The sequence below is a fragment of the Botryllus schlosseri genome, chromosome 13, assembly GCF_051294905.1.
Source record: "Botryllus schlosseri isolate E-star chromosome 13, Bs_hap1, whole genome shotgun sequence".
In the NCBI taxonomy this organism is placed as follows: domain Eukaryota; kingdom Metazoa; phylum Chordata; class Ascidiacea; order Stolidobranchia; family Styelidae; genus Botryllus; species Botryllus schlosseri.
In genome coordinates, this window is record NC_137248.1 from 14,867,906 (window position 1) to 14,886,289 (window position 18,384).

Below are 18,384 nucleotides of genomic sequence, written 5' to 3' on the forward strand. Positions count from 1 at the left end.
CTGCGCTTGCCGGTGATGCTATTGGCGATCCTCGATTGTTCATCTCCATTCTCATGACGTGCAATCAGAAGATGAGGAGTCAACTTTGAAGTCGTTATCGACTGTATGTGCCTGGAATTAAAACAATATGTTAGCTTCAAATTATATTGCTAAATATTCTCGTGCGAATCCAGAGCACATGACCAACTTCAGCTAGAAATGCTTTTATGAGACTTCTCATCAGGGTTGCAATGACTTGAGTCACGACTTTCTGATGACACGACTTGACTCGAGTCAATTTCTCAAAACAAAAAAATGACTCGACTCGACTTGTACTTGAGTCATTGCACATGACTCGAACCAAGTCATATGAATCGAGACTCAGACGGCTAACAAAGACATTTCATCGTAATTTCGAAGAATACTAAAATAACCACACTATTGGCATTTCTTCTATTGGTACTGGCACTTGAAATTGCGACCAGAAACTACTAAAAGTAAGGAAAATTAGTGTATTATAAATGCGAACCATTCGATATCACCAAACAGTGATAAAAAGTGGATTTAACAAGACTTTAACTGGAAACTGAGCAGTCACCACAACGACTTGGACTCGAGTCATAACACCATGACTCGGACTCGAACCTCTACTTGTTGACTTGAACTAGGACTTGACTCGGCGGTGAATTGAAAATAACTCAACTTGACTCGAGTCAATCCTATAAAAGTGAGATTGAGTTGTGACTCGGAGCCTTGTGACTTGGTTACGACCCTGCTTCTCATACTAAAGATATAAATGTAGTTGAATCAACGAATAGTCTAAAGGGGCACTGCACTCTAAAAATGATGTCGTCTCTAATTGAAGGGCAAACGAGAAAAATTTAGGCCGAAGCCATTTTCTTCAGAACGTCACCGCAATACAGTTTCAATTTATTGAAATTTTCACAAGAACATCACACAGATATCGAACTTTATATCGTTGTCACCCGATGTTATGAAGGAAATATGTCGTAAACGCCAAGGTGGTTTAGATGCGACATTCAACGGAAGATGTTCAGTCAGGAGATTTATGTCAAAATCGGGCCTAGTGTATTCTATTTCTTTAGGACATAGGGCGTGTACGACATATTTCCTTCATATTATATTATTCGATTATAAATCGAAGCATTATTAGATGCACCAACTGTGATCAGATGCATAAATTTCTCTACATCATCAGAATCTTAAGGGGTACAAATGTACCACTGACCTTGTTCGATCATAAATTGTTAGTTGGTTAATCTGAAAGGGGCACTGCGCTATACAAATGATGGGGTCTTAAATTAACTCGCGGGTCGAGAAAAAATTTACTGCAACCGTTGTCTTCAGAGCGCCACCGTAATGGTGCTGAAATAAAATTAGGGTTACCATACGACCTCCTTTAGAAGGATTTGTACTCCTTTTTCGGGTTTTTGAAATTGTCGTCCTAGGACGCCTAAATGTCTTCCTTTTTGGCAACTCCAGTACTGTTACTGTGAAAATACTCCTTTCCCTATTCCAAAATATGATAAACATAAATTAAATGAATTTCGCATAGGACCTGTTACGCTCGAGCTTCCGCGTTTCCTAACCCGTTGTGAAATTTCTGGTGCGATAACGTCACCATCGCTTTACTCGCCCGCGACTTCTATATTTCCTTAACGGGTTAAGAATGGATGACGCGCAGCCAAGTCAGTTGGCCTTAATACGAAATTCTGCTGCTCCATTACGTCAAGCGCGGTGTTTAGCATAACATAATACACCTTCGTTTTGGGAGGGCTCGAGAATTTCATCATATAAGGATTCTATTTTATAGAACTTCTATATATATCTGAACTGAAGCAGATCCACACTAGACAGGTAGCAAATCTTACCTGATAAAGACATATCGCACTCAAACCATGGTTTGACTTTATTTTCTTGTCTGTGAGAGGTTCTGCAGTTTGAGCAGGACATGAATTTCATCGACTTCATTTCCCTGCAAACAAGTAGAATCATAATAGAGAGAGATATTGTATTTTTTTTCGCCTGCACCATCGAGATGCTTTGACGACGGAGTTGCGATACGGCCCCATGAGGTCATCTAGTCTGCGCCCCCGGTTTTTTTCTCCTCCATGCTATCCGTGGATTGCTGAGCGCCTAGCAGGATAGCTGCGGATACCAATTTTTGAGTCTTTGGTATGACCCGGCCGGGGATCGAACCCACGACCTACCGCTCGAGAAGCCGGACGCATAACCATTACACTATCTCGCTCGGTGATAAAGAGGTGAAGGACTATTAAGAATCATAATATACAGGTGAGGGACATTCCTGCACTTCAAATGCTTCCATTCCAGCCCATCCTTTTGAAATGCCAATTCACTAATTCGTATTATCGATGCTGCGTAGGCCTACTGCAAATTAGCGAGAATCATTTGTATGCAAAATGGGTTATCACTATCTCACGTGAACTATCGTGGGGGGTTTGATATAGCGCGTCCGCGTGCAGGCCTTACTACTGTCCGTCGAAACACTTTCCCCAAACAGTTCGTGTTTATGTATCTTTTTGATTAAAACTTATGCCCGTGTCTGAACAAATTATGCTCGTTGCCAATGCCGAATCTGGGTATTTACGTATGACAAGCGCACCCTGTAATTGTAATTATTGCGGGTTTGCGGCATATCTGCAATTTCTTTATCAGCATAACTTTGCCGGTTGATTGTCCAGTCCGATAAAATTGATCACTACTATGTATTTCGCACAGCGTGCTGATTTCACCAAAGTAACTATCCTTATTAGATGTACAAATTCGACCTGATCGTTAGAAACGTCGATTTCATCGCGCGCTCTGAGAAACACCATCACCTATCGCGATTTGACGAACAAATATACGTCCACCTTCTACAAATTGAAGTGCATTATTCGCATCGATGAGGGCCGCAAGCCGCGTTTAAAATATTTCAGCGGGAAATCGCGTCGCGTAGCATTGTGTGATGCGATATGCGTGCACAGACGAATCTCGCGAATTGGTCGCGGCCCAGCGTAACACGGATAATACGACTTGTTGAATATTAGAGTCAAAATGCTCATTTCAAAAGGAATTGGTTTTGCGTTTCAAAGAGGGGATCTCGACACCCCCTGGCTACGCGCCTGCCGCCACCCCATGCAAAAATAAAAGTCGGCACCTATGACTGTAGCACTGTTATTTATCAAACATAATACCAACCTCTTGATCAGTCTGCTCTCAAAAATTTTATCAAGAGTGAGAAGCATTTCCATGTACTTCTCATGCATTTCTTCAACACTTCTATCAACAAGCAGTTGAAACTCATGTCTGATCTATTAGGAAAAACAACGCGTTACTCAGAGCTGTTAGTCATGAATATGCACATCAGTTAAAACACGTTAGCTAGAGTAAGTAAATTCATCCATATTCATTTTAAAATACATAGTTATTCACCAACTTATCTTGATACGAACATTATTAGATTTTCTTCATTTAATCATCACAATAATTGAATTATTTTCAACATATGGTATCACTATACCGTCCAGACTTAGACAACTAAATGATTCTAGTTGTCCTAGTCTAGTTTCACTCAAGTAGTACGGAATCTCATTAATCTAATTCTAACCTAATTATTTGAATGGTTCTATACTCTTTCAATTCTGATCATATTCATTGTTTTTCTGAAAATGCCTAATTGACTATGGTATTTCGTAGTGAGCTAACAAAAATATCCGCCTCGAGCAACATCACGTCCAACTTTTCAGCTATGGTGCACAGACGCTAACCAATCTAATGCTCATTCCTATGAACTAGGCTTGAATTTGGCTGGATTCCCTTGTCATTCATAATTTCTGTCAATTCTCAAGTTTTTGCAAATTGAGTAATTCTAATTGCAATCTAATTTGGAAAAAAATGCGCTTAAATTGTAATCTAATTTAATTTGGAAGAGCTGAAAATCTACTAGCTGTTAAAGCCTGGTACAGTGTACACTGTACACATGTCGTGTAATAGGAAAACAGTGTATATTAATGCAATAGGAAGATACATAGGCAATATAATTGCTTAATTTGCCGAGGCACCAATCCAATTGGTTGCCAGTGAACCCGTCCCTAGGTGAACCCGTCCCGTGAACCCGTCCCTAGGTGAACCCGTCCCTAGGTGAACCCGTCCCTCGGGAAATTTTGAAATTAAGTGTATTAACATGTATTAATGTGAATTATTAAACTAATAATGTTATTATCAACTGATTTGTCGATCTTGTGAGGAGGTCAGGGCATGCGTAGATCAAGCAGTCACGGCGTGATCAGATCACGTGATCACGGATTGCGCAAGCGCCAAGCGCGGGAAGAACGCGACGTGACGCGGGACGATCGCGCGTGGTCGGCTCATTGTTGAATTGAGTTGGCCAGGGACGGACGTCTAAGAAGATGGATAATTTGGATATCTGCGTTTCATGTAATAGCGAGGTTTTAGATGATGAAGCTGCCCTAAAATGCGATGGGTGCGGCATGTGGCAGCACATCGCTTGTGGCCCACAAGATATTATGTCTCGAGAAGACTACTTACGAATTGTCAAAGAAGATTGTAGTATAGACTTCCAATGTTCGGGATGTCGACCGGATTTGCTTGTGAGTAATTCGGATGAACCTGCTTTCTGTTATTAGCCAAGTTTTAATCATCTTTATTTTATAGCCACCGCCTCCTTCTCCAATTAATCACCTAGCTGGTGCTCAACTTATTGATGGTGCATTGGAAGGAGCACGTGTTAGTGATGTAACTCAAGCTTTGCCAGTTTACAACCACGTAAGTTGAACAATGCTATGCTGTTGGATGTGATCGAGTTTAACCATGTTTTTTTGCAGGAAGATGATATTGTTGAATCGTCTCTATCCGACCCTTCTGCTGCTCAGATCAGTTCTGAGGTATCTTGCTCGGACCAGTCAACATATAATATATTGGATGGCGCATCGGAAAGAGGATGCGCTATGCTGTTTGATGGTCGGGGTTACTCTTACACCAGGAAGAAGAAAAACAAGGATGGCTCAGTATTTTGGAGGTGCAAGAATCGGTGGAAAGACAGATACTGCCCGGCAACGGTGAAGCAGCATGGTGCCAATTTTACAAAGGGCGAGACTCCTCACAATCACCCTGGAGTTCCCGGAATCTACAAGAGCGCCTTGATTTCTAAGGAGACAAAGTCCACAGCTATCAAGAATCCTTTTGAATCCGCTGCACGGATTGCTCAAGCCGTCTCCAGCAAGCACCTGCTCGATAATAAGCGTCCTGTGCCTGGGTTGATACCTATTGACCATTTGACTAGGAATGCCAACTACGCACGTGCAAGTTCAAGGCCGCAAGAACCTAAAACAATTGACTTCGAACTTGATTTTGACAACATCCCTCCAAATTTTATGCTTGGAGATGTCATACTAGAAGGGGCCCGTCACCTCATATTTGCTTCTGAGCAGCAGATGGACCTCCTAAAAAATTCGAAAACGTGGTACGTGGATGCAACATTCAAAGTTGTCCGAAAACCCTTTTACCAACTATTCTCCATCCATGCATTTATTCGATCTGGGACTGCAACAAAGCAAATACCCCTAGTGTTTGCCCTAATGTCGCGAAGACGGAAAGCAGACTATGTCGCTGTCCTCAACAAAGTAATTGATGCTGCCGGCGAATGCCGAGTAAAAAGAGTGGTATGCGACTTTGAGTTGGCCATTTGGAAATCGTTATCTGCGGCGCTTACTGGAGTAGACGTGAAGGGTTGCTCCTTCCACTTCACACAATGTGTGTTCCGGAAGATTAAGGAGTTGGGGCTGTCGAAATATTACTTCGCGAGAAAAGCCACTCATTCTGCTATGAAACAGTTAATGAGTCTGTGCTATATGCCTGCAGAGCTCATAGAGCCAAGTTTTTCAAGGCTAAGGCTTAAACACACGGACCCGAAACTAGAACCATTGTTCGATTATTTTCAAACCACATGGATCACGTCCAAAAATTTCAAACCGAAGAATTGGAGTGTATACGATACAGCAATACGTACGAACAATGACTTGGAGGGATGGCACACCCGCCTGAACATGCGAGGACGGCGCAACATGCCAATGTATAACCTCATTCTTCTATTGAATGAGGAAGCGTCGTTCTCGTATGAACAGGTGGCCCTCCTCTCTGAAGGAAAGATCAAAAAACGCCGGCGCAAGGAGTGCCGATTAGTCGATGGGCAGTTATATAAATTGTGGAAGGAATTCAAAAAAGGGAGGATGACACCCCGTCGCCTTCTGAAAGAAATAGCTGGGATTAATGGGCCCATTTCTGAAGAATAAAAAACCTGATTAGATTAGATTTTTGTGATTTTGTCGTTCTTTTATATTAGATGTGATTTTGTCGTTCTTTTATATTAGATGTGATTTTGTCGTTTTTATTTATTTTAGATGTGATTTTGTCGTTTTTATCAATTTTAGATGTGATTTTGTCGTTTTTATTTATATTAGATGTGATTTTGTCGTTTTTTATTAATATTATATGTGATATTCTATGTTAGCCAATGGTCTCGTATAGCTGATTCAATTGGTTGTGTGGAGCTGGTCAGAATAGGGCAGGCTCTTGAATGTTATGATGTCAGTGTAGGTTGGATTAAGTAACAGATCACGAGCTGAGGTGAGATGAGGGTACGTCTGGCTGCGGCTTATTCCAGATGCTATTGATGCGTCACAATAGGAAACTCAAAGTTCTGAGTTCATTGAACACCACACTGTTCGCTGATGATACTCACCTCCTCTCTTCCGCATCTTCGACGGCAGAGCTGGATGCCCTGACTGGTGACCAAATGCCCAAAGTCCATGAGTGGACGGCCCAGAACAACCTTTGCATAAACGCCTCGAAATCGCAATTGCTGACAGTAAATTCAAAAAATAACCTAACCGTTAATATCGCTGGTCAGCCCGTTTCCAACACAGATAATGCCAAATATCTCGGAGTTTTACTGGACTCGAACATGTCCTGGAAGAGTCATATTCAGTCCCTAGAAACTAAATTATCACCGAAGTGCGGCCTGTTCTACAGCCTTAAGCGCTTCATGCCAGCATGGGTTCTTCTGATACTCTTTAAATCCTTAATCCAATCGAAGTTACATTATGGCATCCTCTGTTGGGGGGCTGCCAGTAAAACTGCACTCAAGCCACTGCAGAAACTACAGCACAAAGTACTCCGAATCATAGCTACACTGTAAAAAATAAACCGTGTATTTAACGTGTTTTTTGCATGTTTTTTCCAATAACACGTTAAACGACGGAAAACGCCGACGTGTTTTTGAAATAAACAAGTTTAAAACCGAAAACGCGACGTGTTTTCCAATTAATCAAGTTCAAAACTGAAACGTAACATGTTATGTAAAAAACATGTTGCGTTTCAGTTTGGAATAACGTTGCTCTGATTTGAAAGCTACTGTCGCATTGATTCCGAAAATATACATTAAAATCTTATCGGGGCAATGGAACCCCCTCGAAGTGCACCCCAAAAGTCTGCAAATCGGCATTGTTCTGAACAATCGCAACAACGCAAAGGCCGTTGTTATGGTGATTGTGCTGCATCGCTGCACGATGCCGATTTTCAGATTTTGAAGGCTATTTCGGGTTAGTTCCATTGTCCTAATGAAATTTTAATGTATTATTTTCAGAATCAGCGTGACGGTAGCTTTCAAATAAGATCAACTTTATTTAATTTGAGGGTTTGGGTCATCAGCTATTGATAACCGATCATGCTGCGTTCAGATTGCTGAGCACTTCAGCAGTCAATTCCTCACGGCGAGCAAGGGTGATGATGGGTGGTGCGAATCTATGCGTAGGTTAGTTATCTATAAAAAAAAAAAGACATTTGAGTATTGGTCTTGATTGGTTGAAAAACTGAGGTATAATTTCAGTTCACAGCTCACACGATTTCTGAATCCGTGGTTGGAAAACAGGAAATTTTAGTTCACGGTCCTCGATTTCAGTATCCGTCGTGATTGGTTGCAGAACGACGGTAAAATTTCAGTTCACCACTCACACTATTTCACGATCCGACGTGATTGGTTAAAAAAACGGAAGTTCTACTTCACTGCTCACGTGATTGCCGTATGCGTTACGATTGGTTTGAAAAACTTTCAGTGCCGGGAAGCCACTTCCATCGGCGATCACTACGCGGCCAGCAAAGTTTGCGAAACTGAGTGTAGAGTTTATTACCGGCTGACGGTTATTGATCGTATTTGTCCAGTTAGTAGAGAATGCATTTCACATCAGTTTTCATCGAGGAAAGTGTTTCCGATTCATATGCGCGCCTACGGGGTGTGCTGCATTTAACTGCAGTACGGTAAAGTGTGGCGTGTGGAGGCAGCATATCGTTTATAGCACTTACCATATATAGCTTCAGAGTGCATACGGTAACCAGTCGATTACAGTATATCATGTTGGGGAATGTCTTAGCTTAACTATGTAAATAATGAACCTAAGAAAGTTGAGCCAGTTGATATATTAGGAGGATGTGTATACCATGCCAATATGTTGCATTTTGTCGAATGCAAGATATGGAGGGACAAGTTTGCTCTGTAAAATTATGTGACAAATACGGCAAAAAAGAATTCATGTTGTCAATCAGGATCAAGATGGTACAATATTTTTCTATGAAGATTTTGACGGGCACTGTCACATTTGTGATATCCTCAAGTCAGGCTTTGGGCGATATTTACACTGTTATTCCTGTAAGGCTATGACACAGAAACCGGTTTCCTTTGTGTTTTACAACCTGGTGAAATTTTTTACCAGAGACTCCATAATTTTCCGGTATACTGTATTGGTAAATTACAGTATGGTGAGCAATGTTCCCTCTAATTTTTGACGAGTCTGCGCACACTCACCAACTCACTGCGCAGACCCTTGGACAACAGTGCGTAAAGACTAAAAAAACGGCTAGTCTTCGTAACCACGCTCAAGTACGAACGCTCATGTTTTGAGGCCAAGATATCAAAATCACTCGAGTGTGAACGCCAAAATTTCGTACTGGTTCGAGAACTTCATGCTATGTGAACGGGTTGGTTTTGACGACTGGTTTCACTATAGGTATCAAAACAAACGATGAACGCAGCCTTAGAGGGAACATTGATGGCGAGATGGCTACATTAGACTGCATCATAGAATATGTTTCAAAGTTTAATAGTGAACTATATGCCGATAGAGAAAAGTACCGGTAATTAAAATTGCGTAATTTTGAACATGACGTTCTATTTTTCAGATTCATCAGACTGGTTAGCGATTTATTACTCTTGTGCTATTAAATATGAAAATGCTGATCATCCATGGTAATATTAGAAAGGTGATCACAGTTGATGTGATCACAGTTGATCACCTATCTGAGATTTATGATGTTGTGAGATGCGCTTGAATTGAATGGCGATTTTTATGAATTGGATATGGGACAATATGACTGGTTTGACGATGGAAGTGAGTAATTATATTCTATGCATGTCAACAGAATTATCGTCGTAAAGCGATGATCATGGTAATCATACTGTACTAAAATTATCTTGTCTTGTTCGATATCTGTAATAGAAACGAATATAGATTTTTAGCCAAAATCACGCCGTGTTATGCAGGGCTTTAGAGCAGCCGCAAATTTAAACTGCTCCTGCTCTAGCTGCTGCTCCGGCTCTGAAATTATCGCATTGGCCTGTCTATATCAGGGGTGGCCAACCCATGGGCCAAATATGGCCAGCGACAGGGTTTTGCGTGACCCGTGAGCTAATTTCCTATTATATTATCGAAAATGAATTGCTCAGATTGTGAACTTGCAATGCCAACAAAAAATTACAATTCTGGCTGCGACACTTGGGATGTTGATGACTAAAATATCACTTCCGACGCATTGGCAGATCCAGGGTCCAGTCACCTTTTCAGTAAGTCGTCGTACATTACAATAAAGTAAAATAGCAGCGAAATTTTTCTTCACGCTTTGCATGTTTAATTTTCGCACGATTTCTTGCTTGGTAGCCTACCCCCTACGCTACTGAAAACGAAAAAAACGCCTATTTCATCCGATTGAGTCTAACTGTATTCGCAATTACGGGAGAAAGTCTTTTCGCGTTTGCGCTCGCATAAAGATCGTCAATGGTGAAATGGCGATATTGATGTGGCCAGACGCCAAATAGTCGTGTCCTTGCAAACTGAGTCTAGCGGGCGGTATACAATAGACCCGCAATACTCGAGTAATAATATTATTGACCTTGTTTATTTATAAATTTCGAAAATTTTATCCGCTTGGCGTGGTTAGTGGACCGCGAACTCGTTCGTCAATTGCATGTGGCCCTTCAGCCGAAAAGGTTGGCCATTCCTGATCTATATAGATTACTAATCTACCATAGGTTAGTACTTTTTTGTTTCCCGAATAGAATATGTTGGAATATGTTGATATGAACTTCTTCAACGAATATGTGATGTTCTCCTAGGGTGATTTTATTTTTATCTAAAAACCGAAGATTTTGACCGATAAAATCTGACATTCTGACAATTTTGACATTTTTAACCCTAAAAATCTTAATTTTGATGAAATTGTGATCTCGTATATGTAAATTGCCTGTTTTCCTCCATTACCTTAGAATTTAAGGCTACTGCTTATCTTCATTTCTGGTCGGAACTGTCTGTTCTTACGAAATAGTTAGGCCTAAGAAAACTTTTGCTCTTTCTGCAATAAATTGACTCGCTATTACCGGCAAGCTGATAATTTGCTGGGCTTTAATGAAGATATTTATTACAGAGTCAACCTGCATCGGTATATTCTCCAGAAGACAAGCGCAGCATCGAGGTACAGCAAAAAGCAATACGTGTCAAGTGGGCGAAAAGACTACGTGACAAGAAAAGATTCAGGTTAGGATGAAAAGAACATTTGAATCGTGTCATGAGGCCATTTTGAATGGGATATCAACACAAAGTCTGTTCGAGATTTAGCCGACGTTGATCGATGCGCATTGGGCAGGTATAAAGCAGTGTTGGGATCAAGTCACTGATAATGACATCCCCTTACCACGTTCATGCAATAGGCTAGTCCTACAACGTATGCAATGCATGCACCAATTATTGACGATTATTATCAATGTGTAATATCATACAGCAGGGGCGGCATTACATTCCAATTTTTCAATGTTGGTGACACACATCTCAGAAGTTTGTCCAAACTTAATCCAAACCTTTCTTCAACTATGCCACATTGCAGGGATCATGGAAAGACAAGCTCTGCAACAAGTTGAGGGAATGGAGAAGACACCATGAAAAAGAAGTTCTCGTCTTAAACTTGGAATAGCAGAAGCATGGACGCTGCGGCAAACGGAAATCTCAGCAGCTTGTGGAAAAATCTAGTCAACGCTGCAAGAGTTCTCGAGTCACAACATCCAATGTGAGCATTTTAGTATCTTGCTTTCTTGATCTAGATATCCTCAATATGAATATTTTGATATAATACTGATAACGCCAACAGACAATGTTACGTCTAATTTTTCTCGTGTCTGTGCGCATGCGAGCAGCTTAGAAGGAACATTGGCAAGAAGTAGCACCTTGCACCGATAACCGGTCATGTTTTGATTAGGATCTATTTTGTCCTACAGAGTCAACATGTATACTCTCCACAGACGACGAGCGCAGCATCGAGATACATCAAAACGCAATAAGAGGCAAGTGGAGAATACCTCACAAGGAAACGATTCTGGGTAGGATGAAAAGAACATTCGAATCGCGTCGCGAGGCCATCCTGAATGGGATGTCAACACAGTCTGCTGGAGATTTACCCGATCTTGATCGATGCGCATTGGGTACCGTAGGTATAAAGCAGTGTTATGATCAAGTCACTGACGGCACAATCCCTCGGCATTTGTGGCATGCGCAATCATTTTTCATGACACAACAAATGACATATATATTATAACTAGGGCCATTTTTATATGACCTTAGAAAATCAATAATATGACTTTATTTTTTGGAAAATATGAATTTATGTGAAAATGGTGTATTTTTACATGCAAATATCGGCACTGACGAAACTAAAGAGTAAAACCTATGCAACAACAGTTATACACGTCCATTTTTTATTCTAAATCACTGTTGCAGTACAGTAGTAGTGTGAAATGTTAAAGTCTTTGAAGTTACGATTCGGACGTAAAATGACTTTGGTAAGGTAAGTGAGAGCTCCACAGACGCTGATGTGGGTTGCCACTTCTGCAGGGGTGCATAAAGCGCTGGTGAAATGTCTTGTATTTGCAGCTCCATTATTTGTTAAACCTCGTTTTTGTCCAATCGCTTCTTAATGTAAATTTTGAGCTTTATGACCTAATCAGGAAAATGTGACTTCATAGCTTTAATATAGCTCAAAGGGCTACGGTTTTGTGTTGAAATTGATTTCACGACTTGCTGATGCATAGAACAAAATATGGCTTTGAATGACCCTAATTATTACCATGGGTTAGCAAAAAGTGAAGTCAGTTTTCAACATGTATAAAACTCGTCGGTGACCTAAAGATACTTTTTAAATTAACATACATTGTTCTTTTTGGGCAGATTTTAGTTTTCTTGAATTTTTTAATCGCACATACTTCCAGACGTAGACATTTCTTCCTTAGATATAAGGGCGACCAACCCTCGGGCTGCAAGGCGATTCTAGAAATTGATTATAATATTTATTAGTACTCGCAGAAATATTGTCAGCGGTGAAACCTTTGCACAACGCGATGTACGCAGCCTCGCCGCAACCTTGATATTCATATGTCCAAGCTTGTAATAATCCTTGTCAAATGAGCCCAGAGGTATACAATAATCCTTGTCAAATGAGCCCAGAGGTATACAAAGGCGACCTGCAACTCCTTGCAGGACATGACTGCACACTTGGTTGTCGTAACATTTGTTTTGTTTGTTTGTTTTATTACATTATTGGCGCTTATCGCACATATGGTTATTTGCGCCCAGCACATGAATTGCATTAACACAATGTCTTTTGCGGTCTTGCTTCGTCTTTCTGGTCATTGGCTGCCATCTTTCCAGAGTTCGGCTCTCTCTTCTTCTGGGCTTTTCAAGGCGCTGTATACACAGCGAGATCGGCGATGAGGAGCCCAGATAAACCTCCGACACATAGAAACATGGCAGAGCCGTGACTCGAACCACCAACCATTTGTGTCGTGACAGCAGTGTTTAACCAACTGCGCCACTCGCTTCCCCGTTGTCGTAACATAATTGTCATCGAATTTGCTGCATAGTAATATATGTCATGTTTTCACCCTTGCCCAACCGTGTTACCTCCTGTCGGGTGACTGAAAATCTTTATCAACATTAGAGGGGCCCGCGCAAGGTTTCAAAGTCGCTGATTTACTTTACGACGTCGCAGTCGCGTCAAAACATACATTGAGTTGATTTCTGACACTTCTCGTTCAGGTCGTCAAAAACTGGGGTGGATGGTCGGGATCCCAACGATCTTCAATTCTTCAATGACAACTATGGCAGCTTCCTGTTTGTTGACAAAGTAAGTTGTTTGGTGTATGTGTAAGCATTATGTCACTGTGTTGTGGACACAAGCAAATCGCATGGCTCACTGCCATCAGGCTACATCATTCACATCATACAAAAAAGGCAATTTATGGCACTATTAACACTGTATTGCTGTATTAACACTGTATTTGATAAAAATTGGTATCTCGACAGGTCACTGTAAATCGAAAGAATGATGTAATCCAATATCAGTGAGTAACGAGATTTTCCCGTGTCCATGCTACTGTAGGACACTATGGTGAAATTGTCACTAGTATATGGCGTCCAATCAAAGAAGATGATGTGAAACCAATATTGGCCCCTCCTGTTTCACTTAGAAAGTTGCAGTGTTACGACTGATGCTAAAATCATTCCACTCTGGGTACCATTATGCTCGCTCGATATCCTTGAAAGCACCATCACGTACGATCGTTTTCTTACCTCTTTGCATGACCCCGACTCGCGCGGTAATGACTTATTAGGTAGGCTTACCATATTTTGGAAATCTAAAAAGAGGACACTTTTTCAGAAATTTGAGACTTGCAAAACCAGAGAAGAATTCTCAAAAATCGGTGAATTTTGCCCACTTTGTGACCGGTTGACTGGAAAATTTTTAAAAAAGGTCAACTTTTCGCTCAGAGCTCCAATCACCGTTTTTCACTCCGAAATACCCGCAATAGAGTCACTTCTGTGCTAATTTACGGCATATCACTCGCATTTCGCTCTAAATGTGACCTAAATTTTCAAAAAAGAGGACAAAATCTCAAAAAAGAGGACAAAAGGGCGTCCTCCGAGGACACTTTTAAAAAAGTCAAGAAAGAGGACAAATCCTATTGAAAGAGGACGCATGGTAACCCTATTATTAGGCCTCATACTCAACTCAATTCTTAAAGGGGCACTGCACTCAAAAAATGATGTGGTCTCAAATTGAAGAGCAGAACGAAAAAAAAATTTTGGCCGCAGCCGTTTTCTTCAGAACGCCACCGTAATGGAGCTGCAATTTATTGAAATTTCCAGAGTTGCAGCAGTCGCGGCTCCGGATAATCTCTTAACCCGTTACATGGCACGATGACTTCATCGTCGCACTTGCTCGACGCGATTACGCAGAGGACGAACTTTAGATAGTTGTCAGTCGATGTTATGAATGACTCATGTCTTGCACACCAAGGCGGCGCTCAACGTACGGTGTTAGGTCAGGAGGATTAGTGTCTGGAGCTTGTCACGACTCTATAGTATTTGCCAGTTGAATGATACTGAGATGCCGTTACAGTTGTATATTGATGCAGATACAGCTGTCATTTTCAAGATGTATTATTTACTGCACAGTGCACAACCTTTGGAGTAGTGGTCTTGCGGAAGATACAGACACATGATATTTGTTAGACATATTTGCTTCAGAACATCGGCTGACAACTATCTGAAGCTCGTCCTCTGCGTGACTGCGTAATCGCGTCGAGCAAGTGCGACGATGGAGTCGTCGTGCCATGTAACGGGTTAAGAGATTATCCGGAGCCGCGACTGCTGCAACTCTGGAAATTTCAATAAATTGCAGCTCCATTACGGTGGCGTTCTGAAGAAAACGGCTGCGGCCAAAATTTTTTTTCGTTCTGCTCTTCAATTTGAGACCACATCATTTTTTGAGCGCAGTGCCCCTTTAATCTCAGACCACATCGATAGTACTAAGCTAATATCATTTTTATTTATCAGGAGCCAAAGAATTATATCCGACGATCAAGTAGAATACGATCCTGAATGAATGGAAAGTTCTCTTCTATGGCAAAGTTATCAAAGGGGTCAGAAGCTTCCATCATGCTATGGCCATAATACTGGCAATATACTGGCTGTTCAACATCAAGTTCGCTCCATCAGCCTCTAATTCATGGTCCGTCGTCACGAACTCTCCTTCGAAACTTCCGAACGTTAAGTACACTGCGGCTGTCTCGAAACTTTGTAACGTTGGGTAGACTTTGGCTGTTCGTAGTAAATTAATTTGAATAATTCACCAAGGACAGGTCAATATTTTTAGCCGTTATAATTCTTGTGTTATTACATTAGGTACTCGGCGCCTTTCACTGTGACAATTTGTAATAACTTAATTAATCGAGGACCGGTCAATGTTTCAAGCCGGTATATTAATTCTTGTTTCATTACATACGTTTCGAAACTTTCTAACGTTAGGTGTGGCTGACTGTGGCTGTTCATTGTAATTTAATTTGATTAATTTATTGAGGACGGGTCAATGATTTTAGCCGTTATTATAATTCTGGTTTCATTACATATGTCCAAAACTTCAAAACATTAGGTACTAGGCGGCTTACACTGTGGCTTTTTGTAGTAAATTAATTCATTGATGACGGGTCAATATTTTTAGCTGTTGTTGTAACAATTCTTCTTTCATTGTATAAATTCCAAAACTTCTTAACGTTAGGCTCTCTGCGGCTTACACTGTGGCTTTTTGTAGTAAATTAATTAATTTATGAGGGGCCAATATTTTTAGCCGTTGTTGTAAGAATTTTTCTTTCATTGCATAAGTTCCAAAACTTCTTAACGTTAGGTACTCTGTGGCCTGCTCTGTGGCTTTTTGTAGTAAATTAATTCATTGATGACGGGCCAATGTTTTTAGCCGTTGTTGTAATAATTCTTCATTCATTGCATAAGTTTCAAAACTTCTTAACGTTAGGCACTCTGCGGCTTACACTGTGGCTTTTTGTAGTAAATTAATTCATTGATGACGGGCATATATTTTTAGCCATTGTTGGAATAATTCTGGTTTCATTACATATGTCCAAAACTTCAAAACATTAGGTACTATAGGCGGCTTTCACTGTGGCTTTTTGTAGTAAATTAATTCATTGATGACGGGTCAATATTTTTAGCTGTTGTTGTAATAATTCTTCATTCATTGCATAAGTTCCAAAACTTCTTAACGTTAGGCACTCTGCGGCTTACACTGTGGCATTTTTTAGTAAATTAATTCATTGATGACGGGCCAATATTTGTAGCCGTTGTTGTATTAATTCTTCATTCATTGCATAAGTTCCAAAACTTCTTAACGTTAGGCACTCTGCGGCTCACACTGTGGCTTTTTGTAGTAAATTAATTCATTGATGACGGGCCAATATTTTTAGCCATTGTTGTATATAACTCTTCTTTCATTGCATAAGTTCCAAAACTTCTTAACGTTCGGTACTCTTCGACTTACACTGTGGCTGTTAGTAGTAAATTAATTGCGCCATGACATGTCAATATTTTTAGCCGTTATAGTAATTCTTATTTCATTACGTATTATCCGAAACTCTCGCCATTTCAGAATTTTTCTTGTTTTGATGCATTTGTTCTCAATATACCATCATTTGATCCAACACTGAATTGCTTGTTTTAATTCATATCCTGGCTACAGATTTTGTGCCAGTCGGTCCAAGGTGAAAGGTCAATTGAAGTCTCAGGTCAGACGTGTTTTCGAGATTACATGACGGGCAGAATCATGTTAGGCAACAGGTGGAACTAAACCTGTCGTATGGTTTTACATGACGGACATGTATTAGAAGGTACCAGGTGTAAACATGTCTATGGACACCTTTATTTTTTACAGTGCATTCTCATGACTCAAAACATATTTGTTGTGAATTGGGCCTTTTCTGAATGGAAATCCATTCTCAGGGTTGTCATGATTTGTTCATTTCTTGTCTGGCAGCTTCCTAAATACTCAAAGGTTATGTAGTATGGTGTTTTAAGTTGTTTGCAGGAATCTTAAATTGCAACTTTTCTTCATTTTTTCAAGCAATTTTTGGAGCTTTTCGATTTTTCATGCAACTCACTTTTTACTGGAAATATTTGGTAGGCTACTATATGTAAATAGATCGCTTGATTATTTCACTGTGGTTTGAATTTGAGGTCATTTCAGATTTGACGTGCATTCAGGCTAGACCGCCGTAAATTATATTACCACTGGGTTAATTTTTTCAGGCAATTGATTTTGTCGAAGGCGCTAACACTGAGATTTGCGACAGTGCCTTGGATACGAATCGATTCGAGTATCTCATACCTTAATAATTTCAAGGAACTTATCCATAAATGTACCTTTTTAGTGTAACTTTAGTGAAAAATAAATGCAACTTTCCACGGATTTGACTGCAACCAAGATTTGCCCTAAGGTCAGGTGTTGCATAAGACAATTTTGACCATTACATTCTTCAAATGGGCTACCAGTTCAATATAAATATGACCCGGTAAACAGCTTATTAAGTAAGGCGCACTCGTCAGTTGACAACCGTACACTTCATTAGCTACGATGAGTTTGGTCACTCATTTAAAAGTTATGTTGTAATTTGTTGCATCAGTATCTCCTAATTACCGTACTCTAGTCAAGTATCTGCTACAATGCCGCGAGTACATGCTAAATGTAAATCAGAATCTCAGAAAAGTAAGTGGTTCAGATTCAGAAAGAAATGACAGTGCAAATTTTGAACTGCTACACAAATATTTTAACAATCAATGTCAGCTCAGGAATGTTCTGCACGAATTGAGGATGATGCTGTTTCCCCAACAATAGGGATGGTGTGAACGTGAGGTTCACGTTCGTGTTCTGTGTGTGAACCTCGGAAATTTAGAGGTTCGCGTTCACAACAGAACCTTGGTAGGTTCTGCACTGTGAACCTTTTTGGTAAATTGTAATTTGCACTTAATTATAAGATCTTTGGTTCAAGTTTATTGCATTTCAACTGTGGGTCAATCTATGCATGGCGCTGGCAGCATAAAAAATCAACACTAAACGAGCATGCACCATGACAACCTTAAAAGTTTTACTTGCATTTTTGTTACCCAAAATTTCTCGAAATATCCAGCTTTCCGTTTGTGA

The 18,384-nt window shown here is 40.4% G+C and overlaps 4 protein-coding genes and 1 long non-coding RNA gene across 12 annotated transcripts in view; 4 read left to right on the plus strand and 1 right to left on the minus strand.

Moving 5' to 3' along the window:
• Positions 1-18,384, plus strand: part of LOC145453226 (uncharacterized) — a 555,138-nt gene that overhangs the window by 437,141 nt on the left and 99,613 nt on the right. The window lies entirely within an intron of this gene.
• LOC145453237 (uncharacterized) overlaps positions 1-18,384 on the minus strand; it is a 348,886-nt gene that overhangs the window by 273,235 nt on the left and 57,267 nt on the right. The gene's annotated exons all lie outside the window — the stretch shown is intronic.
• Positions 1-18,384, plus strand: part of LOC145453228 (uncharacterized) — a 378,716-nt gene that overhangs the window by 144,178 nt on the left and 216,154 nt on the right. The window lies entirely within an intron of this gene.
• On the plus strand, positions 4,082-6,534 carry LOC145453213 (uncharacterized). Of its 2 annotated transcripts, XR_013919658.1 has the most exons (4): positions 4,082-4,616; positions 4,681-4,791; positions 4,851-6,397; positions 6,486-6,534. XR_013919658.1 is itself a non-coding variant. In XM_080331192.1 (3 exons), exons 1-3 carry the CDS (start codon positions 4,416-4,418, stop codon positions 6,315-6,317), a joined length of 1,779 nt encoding a protein of 592 aa, XP_080187318.1. In that variant the 5' UTR covers positions 4,082-4,415; the 3' UTR covers positions 6,318-6,534. The 2 variants fall into 2 exon arrangements, 1 of the variants encoding a protein (XP_080187318.1); XM_080331192.1 differs by having other exon boundaries at positions 4,851-6,534.
• Positions 7,212-16,895, plus strand: LOC145453263 (uncharacterized). 5 transcript variants are annotated; one of them, XR_013919670.1, is made up of 5 exons: positions 7,212-10,886; positions 11,233-11,412; positions 11,621-11,833; positions 13,434-13,521; positions 15,234-16,895. It is a non-coding gene; the product is annotated as an uncharacterized LOC145453263 (long non-coding RNA). The 5 variants fall into 5 exon arrangements; XR_013919672.1 differs by having other exon boundaries at positions 11,645-11,833; XR_013919674.1 differs by lacking the exon at positions 15,234-16,895 and having other exon boundaries at positions 7,212-9,467; positions 10,777-10,886; positions 13,434-14,395.